Source organism: Emydura macquarii, unplaced genomic scaffold (genome assembly GCF_026122565.2).
Source record: "Emydura macquarii macquarii isolate MOO-44397 ecotype Brisbane River unplaced genomic scaffold, CSIRO-AGI_Emac_v2 contig_1045, whole genome shotgun sequence".
Taxonomy (NCBI): Eukaryota; Metazoa; Chordata; order Testudines; family Chelidae; genus Emydura; species Emydura macquarii.
Window position 1 is genome coordinate 4,986,053 of NW_027131182.1, and position 16,583 is coordinate 5,002,635.

At 39.5% G+C, this 16,583-nt stretch overlaps 1 protein-coding gene across 2 annotated transcripts in view; it reads right to left on the bottom strand.

Annotated features, from left to right (window-relative positions):
* Positions 1 to 1,517: 1,517 nt before the first annotated feature.
* Positions 1,518 to 16,583, bottom strand: part of MYO5B (myosin VB) — a 364,799-nt gene continuing 349,733 nt past the window's right edge. For both annotated transcript variants that reach the window (XM_067545400.1, XM_067545401.1), the window contains 5 exons: positions 15,558 to 15,708; positions 14,016 to 14,301; positions 12,684 to 12,858; positions 9,762 to 9,842; positions 1,518 to 6,424 (listed from right to left, as the gene is read on the bottom strand). In XM_067545400.1, coding sequence (XP_067401501.1) covers positions 6,272 to 6,424; positions 9,762 to 9,842; positions 12,684 to 12,858; positions 14,016 to 14,301; positions 15,558 to 15,708 — 846 coding nt within the window. In that variant the 3' untranslated portion in view covers positions 1,518 to 6,271. The remainder of the gene's footprint in view (positions 6,425 to 9,761; positions 9,843 to 12,683; positions 12,859 to 14,015; positions 14,302 to 15,557; positions 15,709 to 16,583) is intronic.

Here is a 16,583-nt window from a genome sequence, read left to right on the forward strand (position 1 = left end):
AAACAGTGTCACTTGTACAGTGATACCCCTCCCAAGGGTTTCCTGCTTTAAAGGTCCAAAGTTGATGATTACATTGTTATCAGCGACATCCTTAAGCCTAATAAGAGTGCTAGTTTGCTGTACTAATGCTTATTTTTCCTGAGGAATATTTATAGAATTTTAGTAGGGAAGAGGTGGGTTTACTACTTACTGCAGTTTAACAGACATTCTTAAAAGAGGCCATTGTAAGCTCTGCTTTCCAGATACTGAAGTTAGTAGTGAAATGGCTCTTGGAAACTGTCAGGGGCTTCACAAGTGAGGATATTGGTGCAAAATATGCAGGTGTGTATTTCCATGTGTTCTAGCTAAGTCTGGAAATTGTTTTCAGTTGTCATGGCTCAGTGTTCCTGAAGTTCTAATAATGGATCATATTTTAATATGCAGATAGTCTCCGACACTCTCTCATGCATGAGCCCAGCACACCCCTACAGCAGCCACGTCAATTGGTTATATAGGAGTCTTATCTGGAAAGTACAGATGTTTTCCATCTGTCTGTAGACTAACGTGTTTTGTCCCTTTGAAAAAAATTTCCTTTTACTCATCATTTCATCTCTCTCTCGTTGGTTCAGTTTCTGTCAGGGAGAAGTGACAGCCATGTTTGATTAGGTACTCTTTCAGGGGTCGACAACCTTAAACGGCCGTGCCCAATCTTCTCCCCCGCCCCTCTCCCCGTGCCAGCAGCAGTGACCTTGGCAAGCATGGAGCAGTGCGGCTCTGGCCAGGGTGCAACGTACCACTCAAAGTCTACACGCATGCCACTTTTGACACGCGTGCCGCAGATTGCTGACCCCTTGAACCATCTGCAAAGCTCCACAGACCACAGTTTGAGAACCTCTGATCTAGTCCCTCCCCCCTTCACTTCACGTAGTCTACCCAGTATTGTTAAATTTGCTGTTACCCATGCATACAGAGTAATTCCGGCTGGGAATGCATTTTTCTTTCTTAATTATACTAAGCCAAATTCTGCTCACACCTACACTTATGCTATCTAATTGGGCCTACCACCACAAATAATAGAAATAACTGAGTGCACAAATGGCTCAATGTTACCTTTCCAGCCAAATTTCTGATAGGAACAATGGTCTGAAGAGAAGAGTAAGGCTGAGTTTTGCAGTGAAAAGTGCAAGGCTGAGAGTCATGAGCCTGGGTTCTATTCCCAGCACTGACGTGAGTGTCTTGGGCAAGTCACTTAATCTCTGTGCTTCGTTTTCTCCCTTTGTTAAAGATGATGATACTTACTTTACAGGGAGGTACTGAGGCTTGGTTCCAGGCAGTTCCAAACGTATGCTTTAGTAGTGTAAAGTAATCAAACCCTATTGAAGTCACTTCCATTAATTTCATTGGGCTTTGGATCAGACCCCTTAGATGCCCATAATCAGAAGTAGAAGTTTTCAGATTGATCATTTTAATGTTTGTAAAGTACTTTGAGATTAAGGGGGAAGCCATTGTTGAAATGCAAAATAATACTACGTTCTCAGTTTTGTTCAAAAAGTCACAATTTAATTTATTCAAAAGTATTTATTTCACAAATTTTTATCCACAGCTGAATATTACAATAACTGTTACAAGCATTTTCCTATAAACAAAGGTGTAGTTTACAGATTTGTTCAAAATGGAAAAATATTTTATCAGCAATAGTATTTCGTCTACACTGTCAGGGTTCACCCCTGAATATCATTCAAACTCCTTCAGAGCAGCTGCACCTTCTGCTTGTTAAGGTACTGAGACTTCACACAAAAAAATAGGAATTGGACTGTTATAGCACATTTTTGATAGTTTGAAAGTATTTTCTAGCATTTGCATTTTTTAAAGAATTCTATACTCTTGATGGGACAAATATTTTCCAAATTGTTTCACTTTAACATGTCCTTCAATATAATTTCAGACATAAAAGAATGTTCAGTTATGATTGTACTATATGTAATTCAATAAGATTGGAAGAGAAGGTTTATGGTGATTCATGCAGTATACTTTAATTATGTTGGCACATTTAGGAAACAGTAATTCTGCAACACTGTCTGCAGCAATATCAGTCTGAGAAGAATGAGTAAGTTTACATAATCAGGTAAAAGAGGCTGAGTGGCAAAGAAAATGTGACCTAATATTACAAGTGCTTTATCGTTGTCACTTAAATCTTGCAATTCACACTTGGGCTGTACAAATTGAGGGTGAAATCTTATGAACACTTACACGTGTGAGTAATTTTACTCATGTGATCAGTCAGATTGGGTTTGATTCTCCACTATCATTATTGGTCTTACAGCTAACAGTGTGGAGAATGGCATCTATTGATTACTCAAAGATATTTATGGGCAATGTCTGCAGGAGCTAGGTATGCAATCTTGCTCACGAGAGAAATTCTCACTTGTGATTAGTCCATAGCATCAGTGAAGTAATTGAGTGAGCAAGGATGTGAGCAAGGATTTTTTTTTCCATGGGTAAGGATTGCACAAATCAGTCTGGAGATTTGATGGCTGATGTTCTTTTCCCCAAGCTCCTAGTGTAAATTTACAGTAGACCTGAAAGATCAGCAGGAGCGACTAAAAAAAATGCAATTGAAAAGAAACTGAAGCCAGTTTCAAACTAAAATAAAACTTTTGGAAGTTATGTCCTGGATGTTGTGGAAGTGTCTCAAACACACGAACTACACAGCACAGAATGTATGCATGAAGTCGAGTGTATTGTTATATTCAGTGTTGATTATTTTTATATTACATATAGTATACATTTCCTTGGAGATTAGAGGCCTAGTCCCAATAATACCCTTAGAAATACAATGCATGGAAAAACGATGTGATGAGCTTCAAAACATTTTTACAAACCTTCTCAGTGTAATGTAATGCTTTATAGGTGAACTTATAAATAAACAGACTTTATGATATGACATTAAAAGTTTCCTCACCGTTTAACACCCCTTTTTCAGAGAAACATTAAGAAGTCACAGTTACCTTAGTAACAGCGAAAGGCACACAATGGGAAAGTGCTCAACTTAGTCATCAATATTAAACACATCTGGAAAGCAAACAGTTTTCTAAAAGCTATGCCTTACATTGAACTTTTTTTGTTTTGTTTAAAGTACATTGCAGATTTTTGAGGAAAAAAGGTCTTTTGAGTGTGGCCATACAACTGAATTAACTTTTAAAAAAACAAAAAAAAAACAACCCCCAGGTATTTCAAAAATTGCTAACAGAAAAGATCATGGATATTAAAGATATTTACTACAGAACCCTTTTCCAAATGCAGCTTAGTGGATAAGTTAAATTATTATATATCAAAACATTAAATACTCAGTTCCTATCTATTTTAATACTAATGGTTTGTAAGAGATATTTTACAATACATATAAATTAAGTTCCTTACAGCTCCCAATGAAATACCATTATCCCTTTGAAGAACATTAACTACACTTTACACCTGTGATTAGTAACAAGATCATTGTGGAAGAGGATTCTGCAGCTCCCTTTAATTTAGTCTGATTGATAAGCATTAAGTTCAGTGAATCCCTTGGGAGTCGTTTAGTGAATAATTCACAACATGAGAAAGAGGTAGAGACCTGAAGAGCCTGAGAGGAAATTGCTGGCAATAAGATGTGTTGTGAAGATAGCATCTGTATAAACATCTCACCAAGACTAAATTTTGCTTTAGATTATTTTTGTTTAATGTAAAGATGAATTCACTCCAGGAGAAACAAAGGATTTAATCGCAAAATAAAATGCAGTGAAAACAAATGCTTTGAAGAAACATTGTAGAGGAAGAGGTAGCTATAATAAAAATACTACTTTCGACAGGCATTTGACACTGAGAAGAGCAAGGAAGTGGGTCTACAGCCCGCAACATGGTAGTGTGATTCCTACTGTATATGGGAGGAAAATGAAGACATTACTGAATACATACAGTAGATGCAAATGGAGTGTAATTGGAGGTAGTGCTGGTACTGTACAGGCAATATATGTTCTGCTTTTCTCTATGGGTACAGGTTCTAGAAAAAGGTGCCTCCTCCATTGTGAATTGGCTTAATTATATCCTTCACTGGTAACAGCTATGCTAAACCATAGTCTAGTTTGAGCACATGTACTTTTACAGTAGACATAGTCCAATATAATTCTTAATAGCACTCATTTCTTGTTTAAAATTTGCTTTTGATAGCAATATACATATACAGTACAGTACATACAGGGGTATTATAGTATGTATATACATAATGTTTAAATCAAGACACACTCTTTGTCTAAAAGGTGACCATAGTATTTTGGTTTTGGGGTGCAATGTATATCTAAGAGATTCTGTTCTTGTGTTCTGGATAACTGGATACCCAATCATAAATTTGCTATTGGAATATGATTTACAGAGCTAAAACTAGTCTGAAAAATGGAGATAGGTTTTTCTAAACAGCACTTTGTCGTCATGGAACTGCTGAGACACTATAAGACCCATAGCAGTAAATGCAAAGAAATTAAGATTTTTCTTAGGCAAGACCATTATGGAGGGGCAAAGGCCTAAATGTTCATGATTCCCAAAAGACTGGTGGGCCTTTGCAAGTGGCAAATGTCCCTGTTGCATTTTGCAAACTGGAAAGTTAGAACTGTAAGTGTTGCAACCTTAAAGTTGCAAAGTCATAATTTGCAGACATGCCCCATCACAAATTAACACATTGCTGCTATGTGGCATTGTCTATTTTACATGCCATTTGCTTCTAGCAAAGATAGCATTTCCTCTGACTACTGAAAATTAAATAGATTCTAGCAAGTACAGTATTGAGAATGATCAATTAATGCTTTGGGAGTAGCAGACCCATTTAAATTCCTGAATAGTGCAGAAGAGGGAAATTTTTATATAAAGGATTTAAAAAAGAATCCTCTTGGGTTACAATTTAAATGGTTCTGTCTGATAACTTGTATTTGACAGTTTTTATTCATTGTTCTGATGGAATTTAAGATTATTGTTCACTTCTATGTACAGTTAATAAGTGCTAGGATATTTGAGTTAGTCATTCAGTTTCTTACCCATTCTCTTTTCCTTTAAAACACTGAAAGAAACAAGTTGTTAGTATTCCTCTTGTTACCTTAGGCCCTGAAGCTGCACCACTGGTCAATAGGAGTATTGCTAATTAATTTAATGCGTAAAATTCTGAACATGTTGAAGTCAATTGGAGTTTTTCCACTGACTTAATTAGGGCTAGGATTTTACCCAGTGTGAACCGGATCAGGAACTTCATTTAACTGGGTTGGATTTACATGAGTTATCCACATGCATGAAAGTTGCCATAACTTATAAAATGGTGTAGGTACAAATTTATTACATGGATTCTGCTACTTGCCCATGGAAACAGCTACTGCCCTTCATAATTATGTAAGGTATTAAAAACCTTTGTCTTTACTTTTCTTTGTCTTTACTGGAGAGGGCAGTACCTTAACTCCTAAAAGCATCGGGTAAAGCCAGGAGTGGGTCTTGGGATGAAAGTTTCCAATACTGTAGTGGGAAGAGACACTATAGCTAGCCCCTTGCCTCCTGGATTGCACCAGAAAGATTTGTGGCCATCACGACCAATTTTGGGGGTGGGAGAAAGTTCAAATGGCCAGCCGTAGGCACCTCTCTACAGCATGCACAGAGATAATGGCTCATCATATGAAGTTTGGAGAACAACAGTGACTTTCAAGAAGCCAGAATTCCTGACAAATAAAATCCACCTGGGTGAAAACAAGCAGTTTTCAGTCTGTCATTTTAACCTGTGTGATGAACACTTATTTGCACATTTTGCAACTTACATTCCTGAACTGATAATTGTGATACAGTGACTAGCAAGAAGAAGAAATTGTATCTGCATAGAGATGCATTAATATGTACAAACCACCTTATCAATGTCATCATTTGTCTGAAGACAGTGTTTTGACTTTGATTTTTATCTGTAGTTTCTTCACAGCCATTTAAGACCAAAATAGCCATCTCCCACTTTCCACTGTGTGCTGTTCATGGCTGTTAGAGACTCTGCTGTAGTCTTTGCACTACTTCAGCATGAAATCAAGCAGTAAAAAACCCCTATGTTTCAAGTTTTCTTATTCTGAATTGCAAGTTAAAAAAAAATCACATACAAGATCAGTTTCTTATTATAATATAAAGTTTAGCACTAACTGATTACTGTGTATTGGTTGTTCCACAATCTTGTTTGGTCCACATTTAAAAAGATTTGCTTGAATTCTCTGAGGAAGGGGGGACCGGTTTGAATACATTTTCTTCAGACTTCATGGAGAAATTCCAAGTTGAGAGAAGCAGGGATGTGAATAGAGTCCATGGTTAGGGAGGATGGGTTGAATGGAAACAAAACTGGGAACATATATTTGTAGTCTAGCAGCAGCTGTGGAGAGTCATTTCGCTCCTGCAAATGTGCCTATGAGGTTTGTGCGGAAAAATAAAAGGTTAGTGGTTTTTTCATATTGATTGTTGCTTTTTTATTTGCATTTGCAACACTTAACACAATAAAAAATCTGAAGAGAGACAGTGTGCGCAGGATCCAAGGATACAGGAAAAAATGTCTTCCAGTTTCATCCCAAAGGGGAAAACTTATTTCCTGAGTACAACATGCTGGACAAATACAAAAAATGAAATGGTCCCTGCTTCAATCAACTTCAATCAATATGAAACTAGGAATATAAAATCTCGAACATTATTAAAAATCTCTCTCTCCATAAGTCTTCTATGAATATTGTGTGTAACTGGGGCCTGACCAAATGGAATTTCTGAATGATGTAGGTACAGAGAGATGACTGAAACTAACCAGCACTTTTTATGATTAAGGGAGAGGGAATGAAGACACCCCAAAATAATTGAAATGTTATGAACAGGTGCCAGGCATAACATTCTGGCCAGTCAAAAGAGCACGGGCAGAAATATGTTCCCTAGTCTAGTTTGTCCACAGCCTCACTAGCAGGTCCCCAAGAGGACCATTCCCATGTCGGGAATTGTGTGGCAGGGGTATTGAATGTATGATCCTGTATACAGCCCTTACGGAAGCTCCCGCTTTGCCAGTATATTTTTGTGCTTCTTGCGGGATAATTATGCCACTTCCCCTACAATGGCCAGATTTTGCCCCATTAGCTTTTCTGTCATCAGAAGTCAGCATTGGCAATACAGAATTTTGTTATCCACCCAGCATTTCTTTCCTGATAATTCCTCCCACTTTCTCTTGCAGCAATTTTCCTTCAAGCGATGAACAGACCTTCCCCCAGAGATGCAGCCGTGATGCTGTATAAGTAGCCAGGAACTTGGCTTCAGAGCAACAAGTTGTAATTTCCCACCTAATGATGGAAAGTGCTGCTCACTCAGCTGAAGGAGTGAGAGACTGGACCTGGACACTGAATATGACACTCTTGTGTAGCAGCACTTACTACCAACAACATGCTTTTGTCCAATACATCACCAGGAAGAATGTTAGAGTATTTAACATTGGCTACTATTTTCCTGCTTCCTCTTTTTGACATTCAAGATGTCATGGCACTCTTCAGAAGAGCAGGGAATTTTCCACAGTCACCTGGCAAAAATTTTCCCACTTTCCCACAAATGCACAGCATGCAGGGGGGCAGATGATTGCTATCTTCCCAACTTAGAAATGACTGCATTTCAGTGATGTCTTACATTTCTGAATTCTACTAGCCTTACTTACAGAACTAGTCCCATTGATATAATAAACACTTGAATGCTCAGATACTGTACCGATAAGTAGAACTGGTCAGTTTTGGTGGGGAGGGAGGGAATAGTAAACCAAAACATTGCAGATTTGATATGAAATTGCTGAACAGTTTCAGCCAAAATCTTTGTTTTCATGACTGAGGTGCTATTCACAAAACAGCTGGATGATGAGATAGTAGAAATGCCTGTCTTGTAAATTTTCGCCCACTGCACTCACCTGAGATATGGAATAGGAGCCAGGCTCAGTTGCCTCCTCTATCTGATCTGGAGAATGGATTTAAAATTTAAACTCTCCGACCCTGCAGGAAAGTTCCCTTACAGAGCTCTGTGCTACTGCATAGTCTGAAGTGGGTCTTTCTCAGTCTCTGCTGCTGAAGTGGTTCCACTTTGTATAAATAGTTAGTCATTGGGTCAAAGAGAATGACTGTTTAACTAGGTGGTTAGGGCACTCTTCTGCAATGAGGGACACCTAAATTCAAAATCACTTCTCTGTATCAGGATTAGGAGGGAACTGAACATCTCTCCCCCACATCCCAGGAGAGTGCCCTAACCATTAGGATAACGCTTGTAAGGGAGGTGGCATCAAAACCACGACTTCATCCTTTTCATGACATCTGGAAACAAAATGTTTCATTCAACCCAAAACAAACTTTTTCAATTCACCAAACTTTTTCAGACTTTCTAAATTCGATCTGACCCAAATGTATTTGTTTGCTTTTTTGGAACTGCCAGTGAAATGATAAATAATAATTCACACAGCTCTACTGATAAGTGCCATGTAAGTACCTACATAGAAGTGAACAGAGTTCAGGTTATAATTTATTAAATGAACTGGGATCCTTTATAATGAAGGGTTCTACATGCATGTAGAAAATTATTACTCATTCTTATCATTACTGTATATTAAAGCAGAATAAAAATGCTTTCTGGCTTTGATGGAGGTTCCTGCTATCTTTTAAGATCATAAAATATGTAAATTTGAAAGAAAGCGAAGCTGAAGGTGTCTTATATCATACATTGCTTTAAGCATAATTTCCTTCTGTTCTTTTGCAACTGCACACTGCGAAACATGTAATTTATTAGAAATAAATTGTGAGGTAAACTGAACTCAAAATTCAGTTTTGGATAATACCATTTTTATAGCATATCTGAATAGAAAATGGAAATCCTATCAATGAAAGCAGTATGAAGGGGCAAGAGCAGCTATTTTATGTACATGTGTTATTTTACCCAAAAAATTAAGACTAAAAAATGAGTTCCATATTGCAGCTGTCACTTATAATATTTTTCTTGTTTCCTGTTGAGGATTTCTATAAAATAACCCAATCTTGTCTTTGTTTTACAATAAAAATAAAGTGTGACTGAATTTGAATAACTATGTCATGCCCTGTTATGTACATGTACAACTAATATGAAACCAATTAAAATAAAATACCAAAATTAAACAACAACAAAAACCTGCTGAGTAATTCTAAGGATTAGATACCGGTTATCCCAGTTCTAGCTGTCTATTAAATGTGAAGTTACTTTGTGTGTCTTGAATCTATGTTAATTTAACTTCACATTTGTATACCGTCTAGCCTTTTGTGGTCAGGAACAATCCCATGGCACAAAGGTAGAAGTGCCAACTGGCTATCCTGGCCAGTTCTGATTAGGCAGCATATATTTACCCCTCGTGAACTGCCTCTTGTTATTTCAGTTAGCTATGATATGCTTCACTTCCCCTTTTAAACTGTTATGTGAGCTTCCTGTGCTAAACAGCGTTGAAAGACTGACACATCCCTCCCCAGAGATGGCCGCATGTTGGTGGTGGTGTGTGTATATGGTAATGCTGACAGTGTCTCTAATAATAAGAGAACTTCTGATTACAAGCACTGACCCTTCATAATCACGTGTTAAAAGCATAGAGAGAAGTGAGATGGAACGTTAATGCTAAATCAATACCACTTTCTCTTTGGATTTTCACACTTGGTCTCCGTTTTACATAAGAACATAAGAATTTTCACTGCTGGTATTTATCTCCATTTTATTTAACTTACCTGAATGTTTCGTATGAAGGTTACCGTCACGCGTTCTTCAAACTCATTAACTGGAGTATAGAGATTTAGGATTTTTACAATCTGTTGGAAACAAAACAACAGAGTTTTAGATGGTCAACAGCAGCTGAACTTCTCCATGGCATGATGCGCTGCTATCTGCTTTCTTGATGTCACTTTTGTAGAATTTTGCACCCGTCTCCATGTAGGAGACAGCTAAGGAGTGTAAACTGAGGAACGCCAGGGTGCTTCTTCATATCATTAGAGAAAGTTGTGGACTAACCAGCTTAATTTAGTGTAAATACTCAGAATCTCAAGAAAGCTGAACAGAATTGAATGAAGACTTGTAGAAAATAGGAGATGTGAACAGGCAGAACATAAAACTGCTTCTTTGAATGTCATTAAAGCACCTGTGGGCGAGCATGACCTAATGGCGCACGCATATTTCTGAATTTCTTGTAATCCCTGGTTCCCTTCCTGGTGCATGTTATGTCCTCACATATCTGTCAAGTCCATCTTTTAGAACAGCGCTTGTCAGCTGGTGGGTTGCAACCTACAGGTGGGTTTGTGAGGGGGACACCTGTAAGGCTGCACCTCCTAGGGTGAGAAAAGCCTGTAGGCATTAGGATTCAGGAAGACTGGACAGGCAACTTGCTCCCTCCCTCCATCCTCCTGCTTTCACTTTGGCTGCACCCTTTCTTGTTTTAGCCCAGTCCTGCTGCAGCTCCTGATCCATGACCCCCAACCCCCTTGCCCACCCACCTATTCCACTCAGCTTCTGTGGAGGACAAGTGTTGATTCAAAACGCTGTACACAGACAGTGGTGGAGGGAGAATTAGATCCCCCAACATCACCCCCCTCACTTCCCCCCTTTGTCAGATAAAAGGATGTACAATTGAATATTGAAAATTAGGGACCTGCTTGTGCTCCACTGAAGTAGTATACAGGAGTTTTGCCATTGATTTAAATGGAAGCCTGATCAGATCCAGTGGGCAACTGGTACATTAAACCAGCTGTTCTAAACAGTTTGTAACCTGAAAAATCTACTCACAAATTCTTATGTTAAGCATAATTTTTTAGGATTGAGTGGGCCCTGATAAGAAGCTGCTTGTGGATGTTGGGTTCATGGCACACAAAGCCTGAGAACCACTGATTTATACCTTAAGCACCTCAGGACCCTGGCTTTCATGGTCTACCGAAGCCCCTAGCAAAAACAGTGGCACTGTGAAAAGATCTATATAATAAGAGTCCAGCATTGTGACTCTGAACATATGAGTCAGTGCAAACCGTTACAAGCATGGCTGAGAATTCCTTTTGTTCAGAATATTGCCAGGCTGAATCATCCCTGGGATTCAGTCGGTTACAGTCCAATTTTCACGTTCTCAGCCATTTCGACTTTACAAATGACACCCATGATCCAGCAAGGCATGGATTCATGCTATGGCATGAGTCCTAGACCATTGTGACATCAGAGGTAATTCAACCAATTGCCATCCTTATTCTACAGCTAGTTTGCATACAATTGTTTCATTGGTTGTACGAGGGAGATTGCTCAGATGATGGATTACTTGACTGAATTGCCACACTTGTATGACAGCACAGGCTTTCAGCTACTAGGACTGAAAAACAATGACATCGTCTGAAAGAGCTCAGCTATAAACATCAGTCCCTGAAAGAATATTCTATATTGTAGCGTGCATCTCAACCTCTACACACTACAGTGAGAGAGACTGGCCTATACACTGAAGGGATGATGTGGGAGATCTCACCTTTTCTCTCTTCCGTTTTGTAATGAGTGCCCCAAAGGCATGGATTTCTGCTCTACTCCTCTTCCCTTCCCATTAAATACACTTCTTTGTAAGGTTCTTGTGAAATTTGGTCCAAAAGAAACACAGAGCTTTTATTCTGGAGGCCTGTAGTACCTACTGGCAAATGGTTTGTTCATTATCTGCCAAAGGCAAAGCTGGAGGGCAGCCCACCGGTCAACAGTAAATCAATTCTGAGGCATGACTGCTAGAGATTTATTACATGAGACAGCCCCACTTGTCAAAATAGCTGGATGGCTTTTTAGTTTCACAGAATACCTATTGCATTTAAAAGAAGAATCAGTGACTATTCAGCAGCACTGTTAGTTACGAGGACTAACCCACAAGTGTTTTCTCCCATAACAATGGCCTGGGTTGCGCATGTTCCTCAAGCTGGCAGAATGGCCCTATCTAAAGCTGGAAGAGGAATAGGTGGCATCACCATCCAGGGAAGTTACAGTTGGGCCTTCCAGCCACTACCAAAGGAGGAAGAGGAATCTGAAGTGGAAGGAGCTGACTAAGGCTACATCTACAATGACAGTGGTAAAGTCGCCACCATCATTTCGACTTATCTGGATCGACTAAGCGGTCAGTGTAGACCTGCTCAGTTGATCCAGAAGTCGAGGTACTAAAACCACCTCCTCAAGTGGCGTACTGCTGCGTCAACGGGAACGCGGTTCCCATGGGCGCACTACAGAGAAGACGGCGTGCAGAAGAGAAGCACAGAAGTCGACAGGAGTTACGCAAGTTCTTTGCATAACTCCGGTCGACTGCCACCGAGGTAAGTGTAGATCAAGCCTAAGATGTGTGCATCACCCACAGCTGACTAACCTGATCCTGCCCTGCACATGGCAATGGTATCCATTCATAGCAAATGTAGAGATTACCTGTCAGGAGAGTTAGAGGGGCTGGGCAGCTGGTTTCTTGGCAGTGTTCCCACATCATAGGCCTCAGTAGCAGCAGGGAGGGCAGGATGTGACTAGGAACTTACTCACAAAGGATATGTCCCACACACCGTGTGACATTCAGGAATATCATGTCCTAAAGCATCCTTACTGCTGTAATGGATGGGAAAGAATTCACACCTGTTTCATAGCAAACATGTCCACCAGTCCCTTACCTGCTGCGTAGTGAGGGATGTACATAAGGAGCAGATAGCCTCAGCATCTTCTGAGGTTTTCTTTTTCAGCTGCAGCAGTTGTGCTGCTTGGATCAACGGCTCCATTGTCTCTACTGCTCCACTCTGTTGCAAATTCTTCCCACGCAACCATTCCTCCAGCTGGCTTATGTTATACCTACACCCACACAAGTAAGATGACAGCTGAATGTTTCCTTCTCAGGGCTCATTTACTAGTTCAAGAAACAGTGCATTGCTGGAACGAGTGGAGTTTTTGATTCAGATATGTGACAGAATCATAGAAGATCAGGGTCGGAAGGGACCTCAGGAGGTCATCTGGTCTAACCCACTGCTAAAAGCAGGACCAACCCCAACTAAATCATCCCAGCCAGAGCTTTGTCAAGCTGCGCCTTAAAAATCTCTAAGGATGGGTATTCCACCACCTCCCTAGGTAACCCATTCCAGTGCTTCACCACCCTCCTAGATTAAGTGGTCTTGATAACCAGCACAACTCCTGGACTCCACAAACCACAGAAGAAAATTTACAAGTTATGGGCTAGATTGTATTTAGCTGTATAGAGGGGGCTCGATGTTTAACAGTATTTAGGTGGTTGGTGTGATTGTGAAAAGTGCCTAAAAGCAAGTTAGTCAGAATTGTTAGGCACAATCCTCTTCTTTCAGATCTTGACATGCAAGCAAAATATCATTAGGTGTTTGTTTTTAAATCACCAATTTTTACCGCAAAAGGCAGTTGGATAGGTTTGTGCCAGGGCAGGTAAATTTTCATTGCTATTTTGTAAGATTGCACTAAATACCCTCTGGAATTCCGATAATCACAGCAAATAAAATATCTGTTAAGATAGATACTAGGCACCTGGGCCCTGATTCTGTAATCATATTCACGTGGACAGATCTTTGAGCCTACGTGGAGCCCTTCTGAAGTCAACAGAGATATGCCCAGGCTAGGTCTGTCTGCATGAACCTAACAGCCTTAAGTACTACTATGGTGGGCACGTTCGAAATGTCTGCGATACTGTACGGATAGTCAGGCACTGCAATGAGCATTTAAATGAGAAACAAAAAGCAAACAGTCTACACGGTTATTATGCAATTGGAATTCACTTTAAATTCTGCTTCTTCTTGCTTTTATTCTTGGACTTTTGTGGTTTCTGAGGCATTTCCTGTTTTATTTCACATATCTTTGCGGGTCCCATACAATTCCCTCCTTATTTCTGCTGGAATATTTAGTTTACTACCTTCCCCAAAATACAAAATTAACCAGTTGCCTGAATAGAAGCAGGTGCTTTCACACCACTGTCTCAGCTAGTGTCCTACCTGAGCTGCATACCAGTGCTCCACGAACAGACATCTTTCCTCAGCAGGAGGTTGTTCAGTGTTACTGCATTGATCATGTAGAAGAGCTGCTTGCAGACTTGCTGAATGATCTCCGGGTCCAGGCCCTGGTCACACATGACACTGTGAAATGTATTCATTTGGCGAATGACTGCGTCTAAGCTGTAAGAGTTGTCACCATCTACCATGCTGGATGATCGTTTCCTGTAACCCATTGGCTTCATGCCGGACAGGCTCTGGATGCTCTCGTTTTCCAACATTGCAGACACTGGGGGGGAAAATTTCAGAAAGGAATGGGGATAAAGCCTACATTTCCCTGTAAACCACCAGGTGCGATTTCTCACATTACCTGTGATCTGTGGTTAATTGTATGTGGTTGGTAATGTGCTGCATTCTACAAAACAATAAAATAATATGGCCTAATGGCATGAGGAAATGACTGGGATCCAGGAATTTAGTTTCTAATCCCAGCTCTGCCACAGATTCCGTCTGTGGCATGGGGAGAGTCACTAACCTTTCTGACATCTGAAAATGGGGTTAGCTGTACTTACTGTACTTATCTCAGTGGTGTACTTCAGTTGGGAAGATTAATTTGTTAATAGCTATAAAGTACTTAGAAGATGAAAAGTCCTATATATTAATGTTAAGGAGAAGAACTCAGTTAACATACTGTGAAAATTACAAATACCTCTGCACAGACCTATAATAAATTGTCCCTATAGTCCCAATCTGCAGCCTTAATAAAGTCTACATTTAAAGTGATTAAGTGGCTTGGGAAATATGAGAAAAGATTAAAAGTAGTAAACCTGTATAAGTTGGCTAAGTAATGATTACTGAAGGAATATAAACATTTTCTACAAAGGAGCAAAATGGTATGAGCAAACTGAGATAGTATGAGTGGTGTGATAACAGTTTTAAAAGAACATAGGATAAACATTTCCTAACAGTGAAATATACTGGACTATGGACTTGTCTCCCAAGGGAAGTGGTGGAAACCTCATAGCTAGAGTATATTGTTGAAGGGAGCAATCCTTCATCGGCAGGAAGATGGACACAGTGACAAAGGTGTTCTCTCTCTCATTATTCTAATGCACCCTTCTTCTAAAGGAGAATAGGGTTTTTTTGCAGACTTCACTTCTCTCATGATTGAGTTTTTTTTGTCCTACTATTGCACACAAACTTCATATCCATGTCAGTGCCTGGAATGGAGGACTGTGGGCTTAGAGGCAACAACGTCACAGCTCCACTTCTTGGCACTACCAGCTCCCAAAAAGGAGGCAGGATATAGACAATTCCATCACTGGAAAAAAAAATCCCATTGACTTTCTCTTCAGTTCAAGCATTGTCTCATTCATGAACTTTATAAATAAAGCCACCAACCATGATGGCCTGCCACAGGGATTATTTCTTGAACTGCATCTGTTTTATGCCACCACAGGCTTTCCTTTGGTGGGGAGAAGTGTTGCTAACGCTGGACAAAGGTGTGATATACACCAGCAGATAATATAAATACCCCAAACATACCTGTCATTGGTTGCAACATGCCTTCTGCTATCTTAAAGAGCTGTTGATAGATCTGAATGGAGAGGTCACTTAATACCTGCCGGTACTCCGTGAGGTCAAAGTTCTTAAGACAGTGATCATTCTGCTTAGCAGTATTTTTTGTCATAAAACCCTAAAAACAAACAAACAAAAAAAAAGAGAGACCAAACTCTCCTGTTCTATTATTCCATCTAACAACAGTCCATTGACATCACTACATAGAGGTCTGTAAAAGTAAAAGAGTGTAATGTTTCTAAGTACATTACCTACTGTGGTTTTTGGACTTCACAGTTGAAGAAAAGATCAAGACTCATAAATCACTTATGATTATTCAATAGCTTATTCCTAAGTTATTAGAATTTTTTAAAATGAAATATCATTAAGTAATCAGCTTCATTTTAATTCCTATTAATTAAAAGATAAAGCATGTTTTCCATTGAATTGAAAATGACTGTTTCAGTTTCCTGTTAAACACTAGGCTACCCATTTGTTATATCAATGAGCACATACTGGTTCAAAGCTACCAGGAGCCAGATATTTTAAATCTCCAGGTTAAAACTTCTTTGCAAGAACTGAAACATTTGCATGATGATAAAATATTTGACCTCTTGGTTAACTTACAAGTCATATGCTAAAAATGATTTTTGCAGGTTTCCCTCAAAGTTTTCAGCTCTGCTTTTAACAACAACTTGAGACTTCTTTAATTGCATACTTTCCCTGCATTTCCACCTAAGGTGCTGATTCTGCAACTGGATTCTGTAGCATGGAGCCCTGCACTCCTGTAGCATCAGTGGGGCATCTGCATAGGCTCAGGGGATCATGATGGCAGATATAAAGGCAGCATGGCCTACGTTTGAAATTAGCATGCTTGATTTTAATGCTTGATTTATACAGTAGTTTTGCCAAGCTAATGTTACAATTCTGGGAACAGGGATTCTTGTTATACGCAGTATTGCTACAGAAACAGCAGAGGGCACAAACCACTATTATTGGCCCATAAAATTCCTT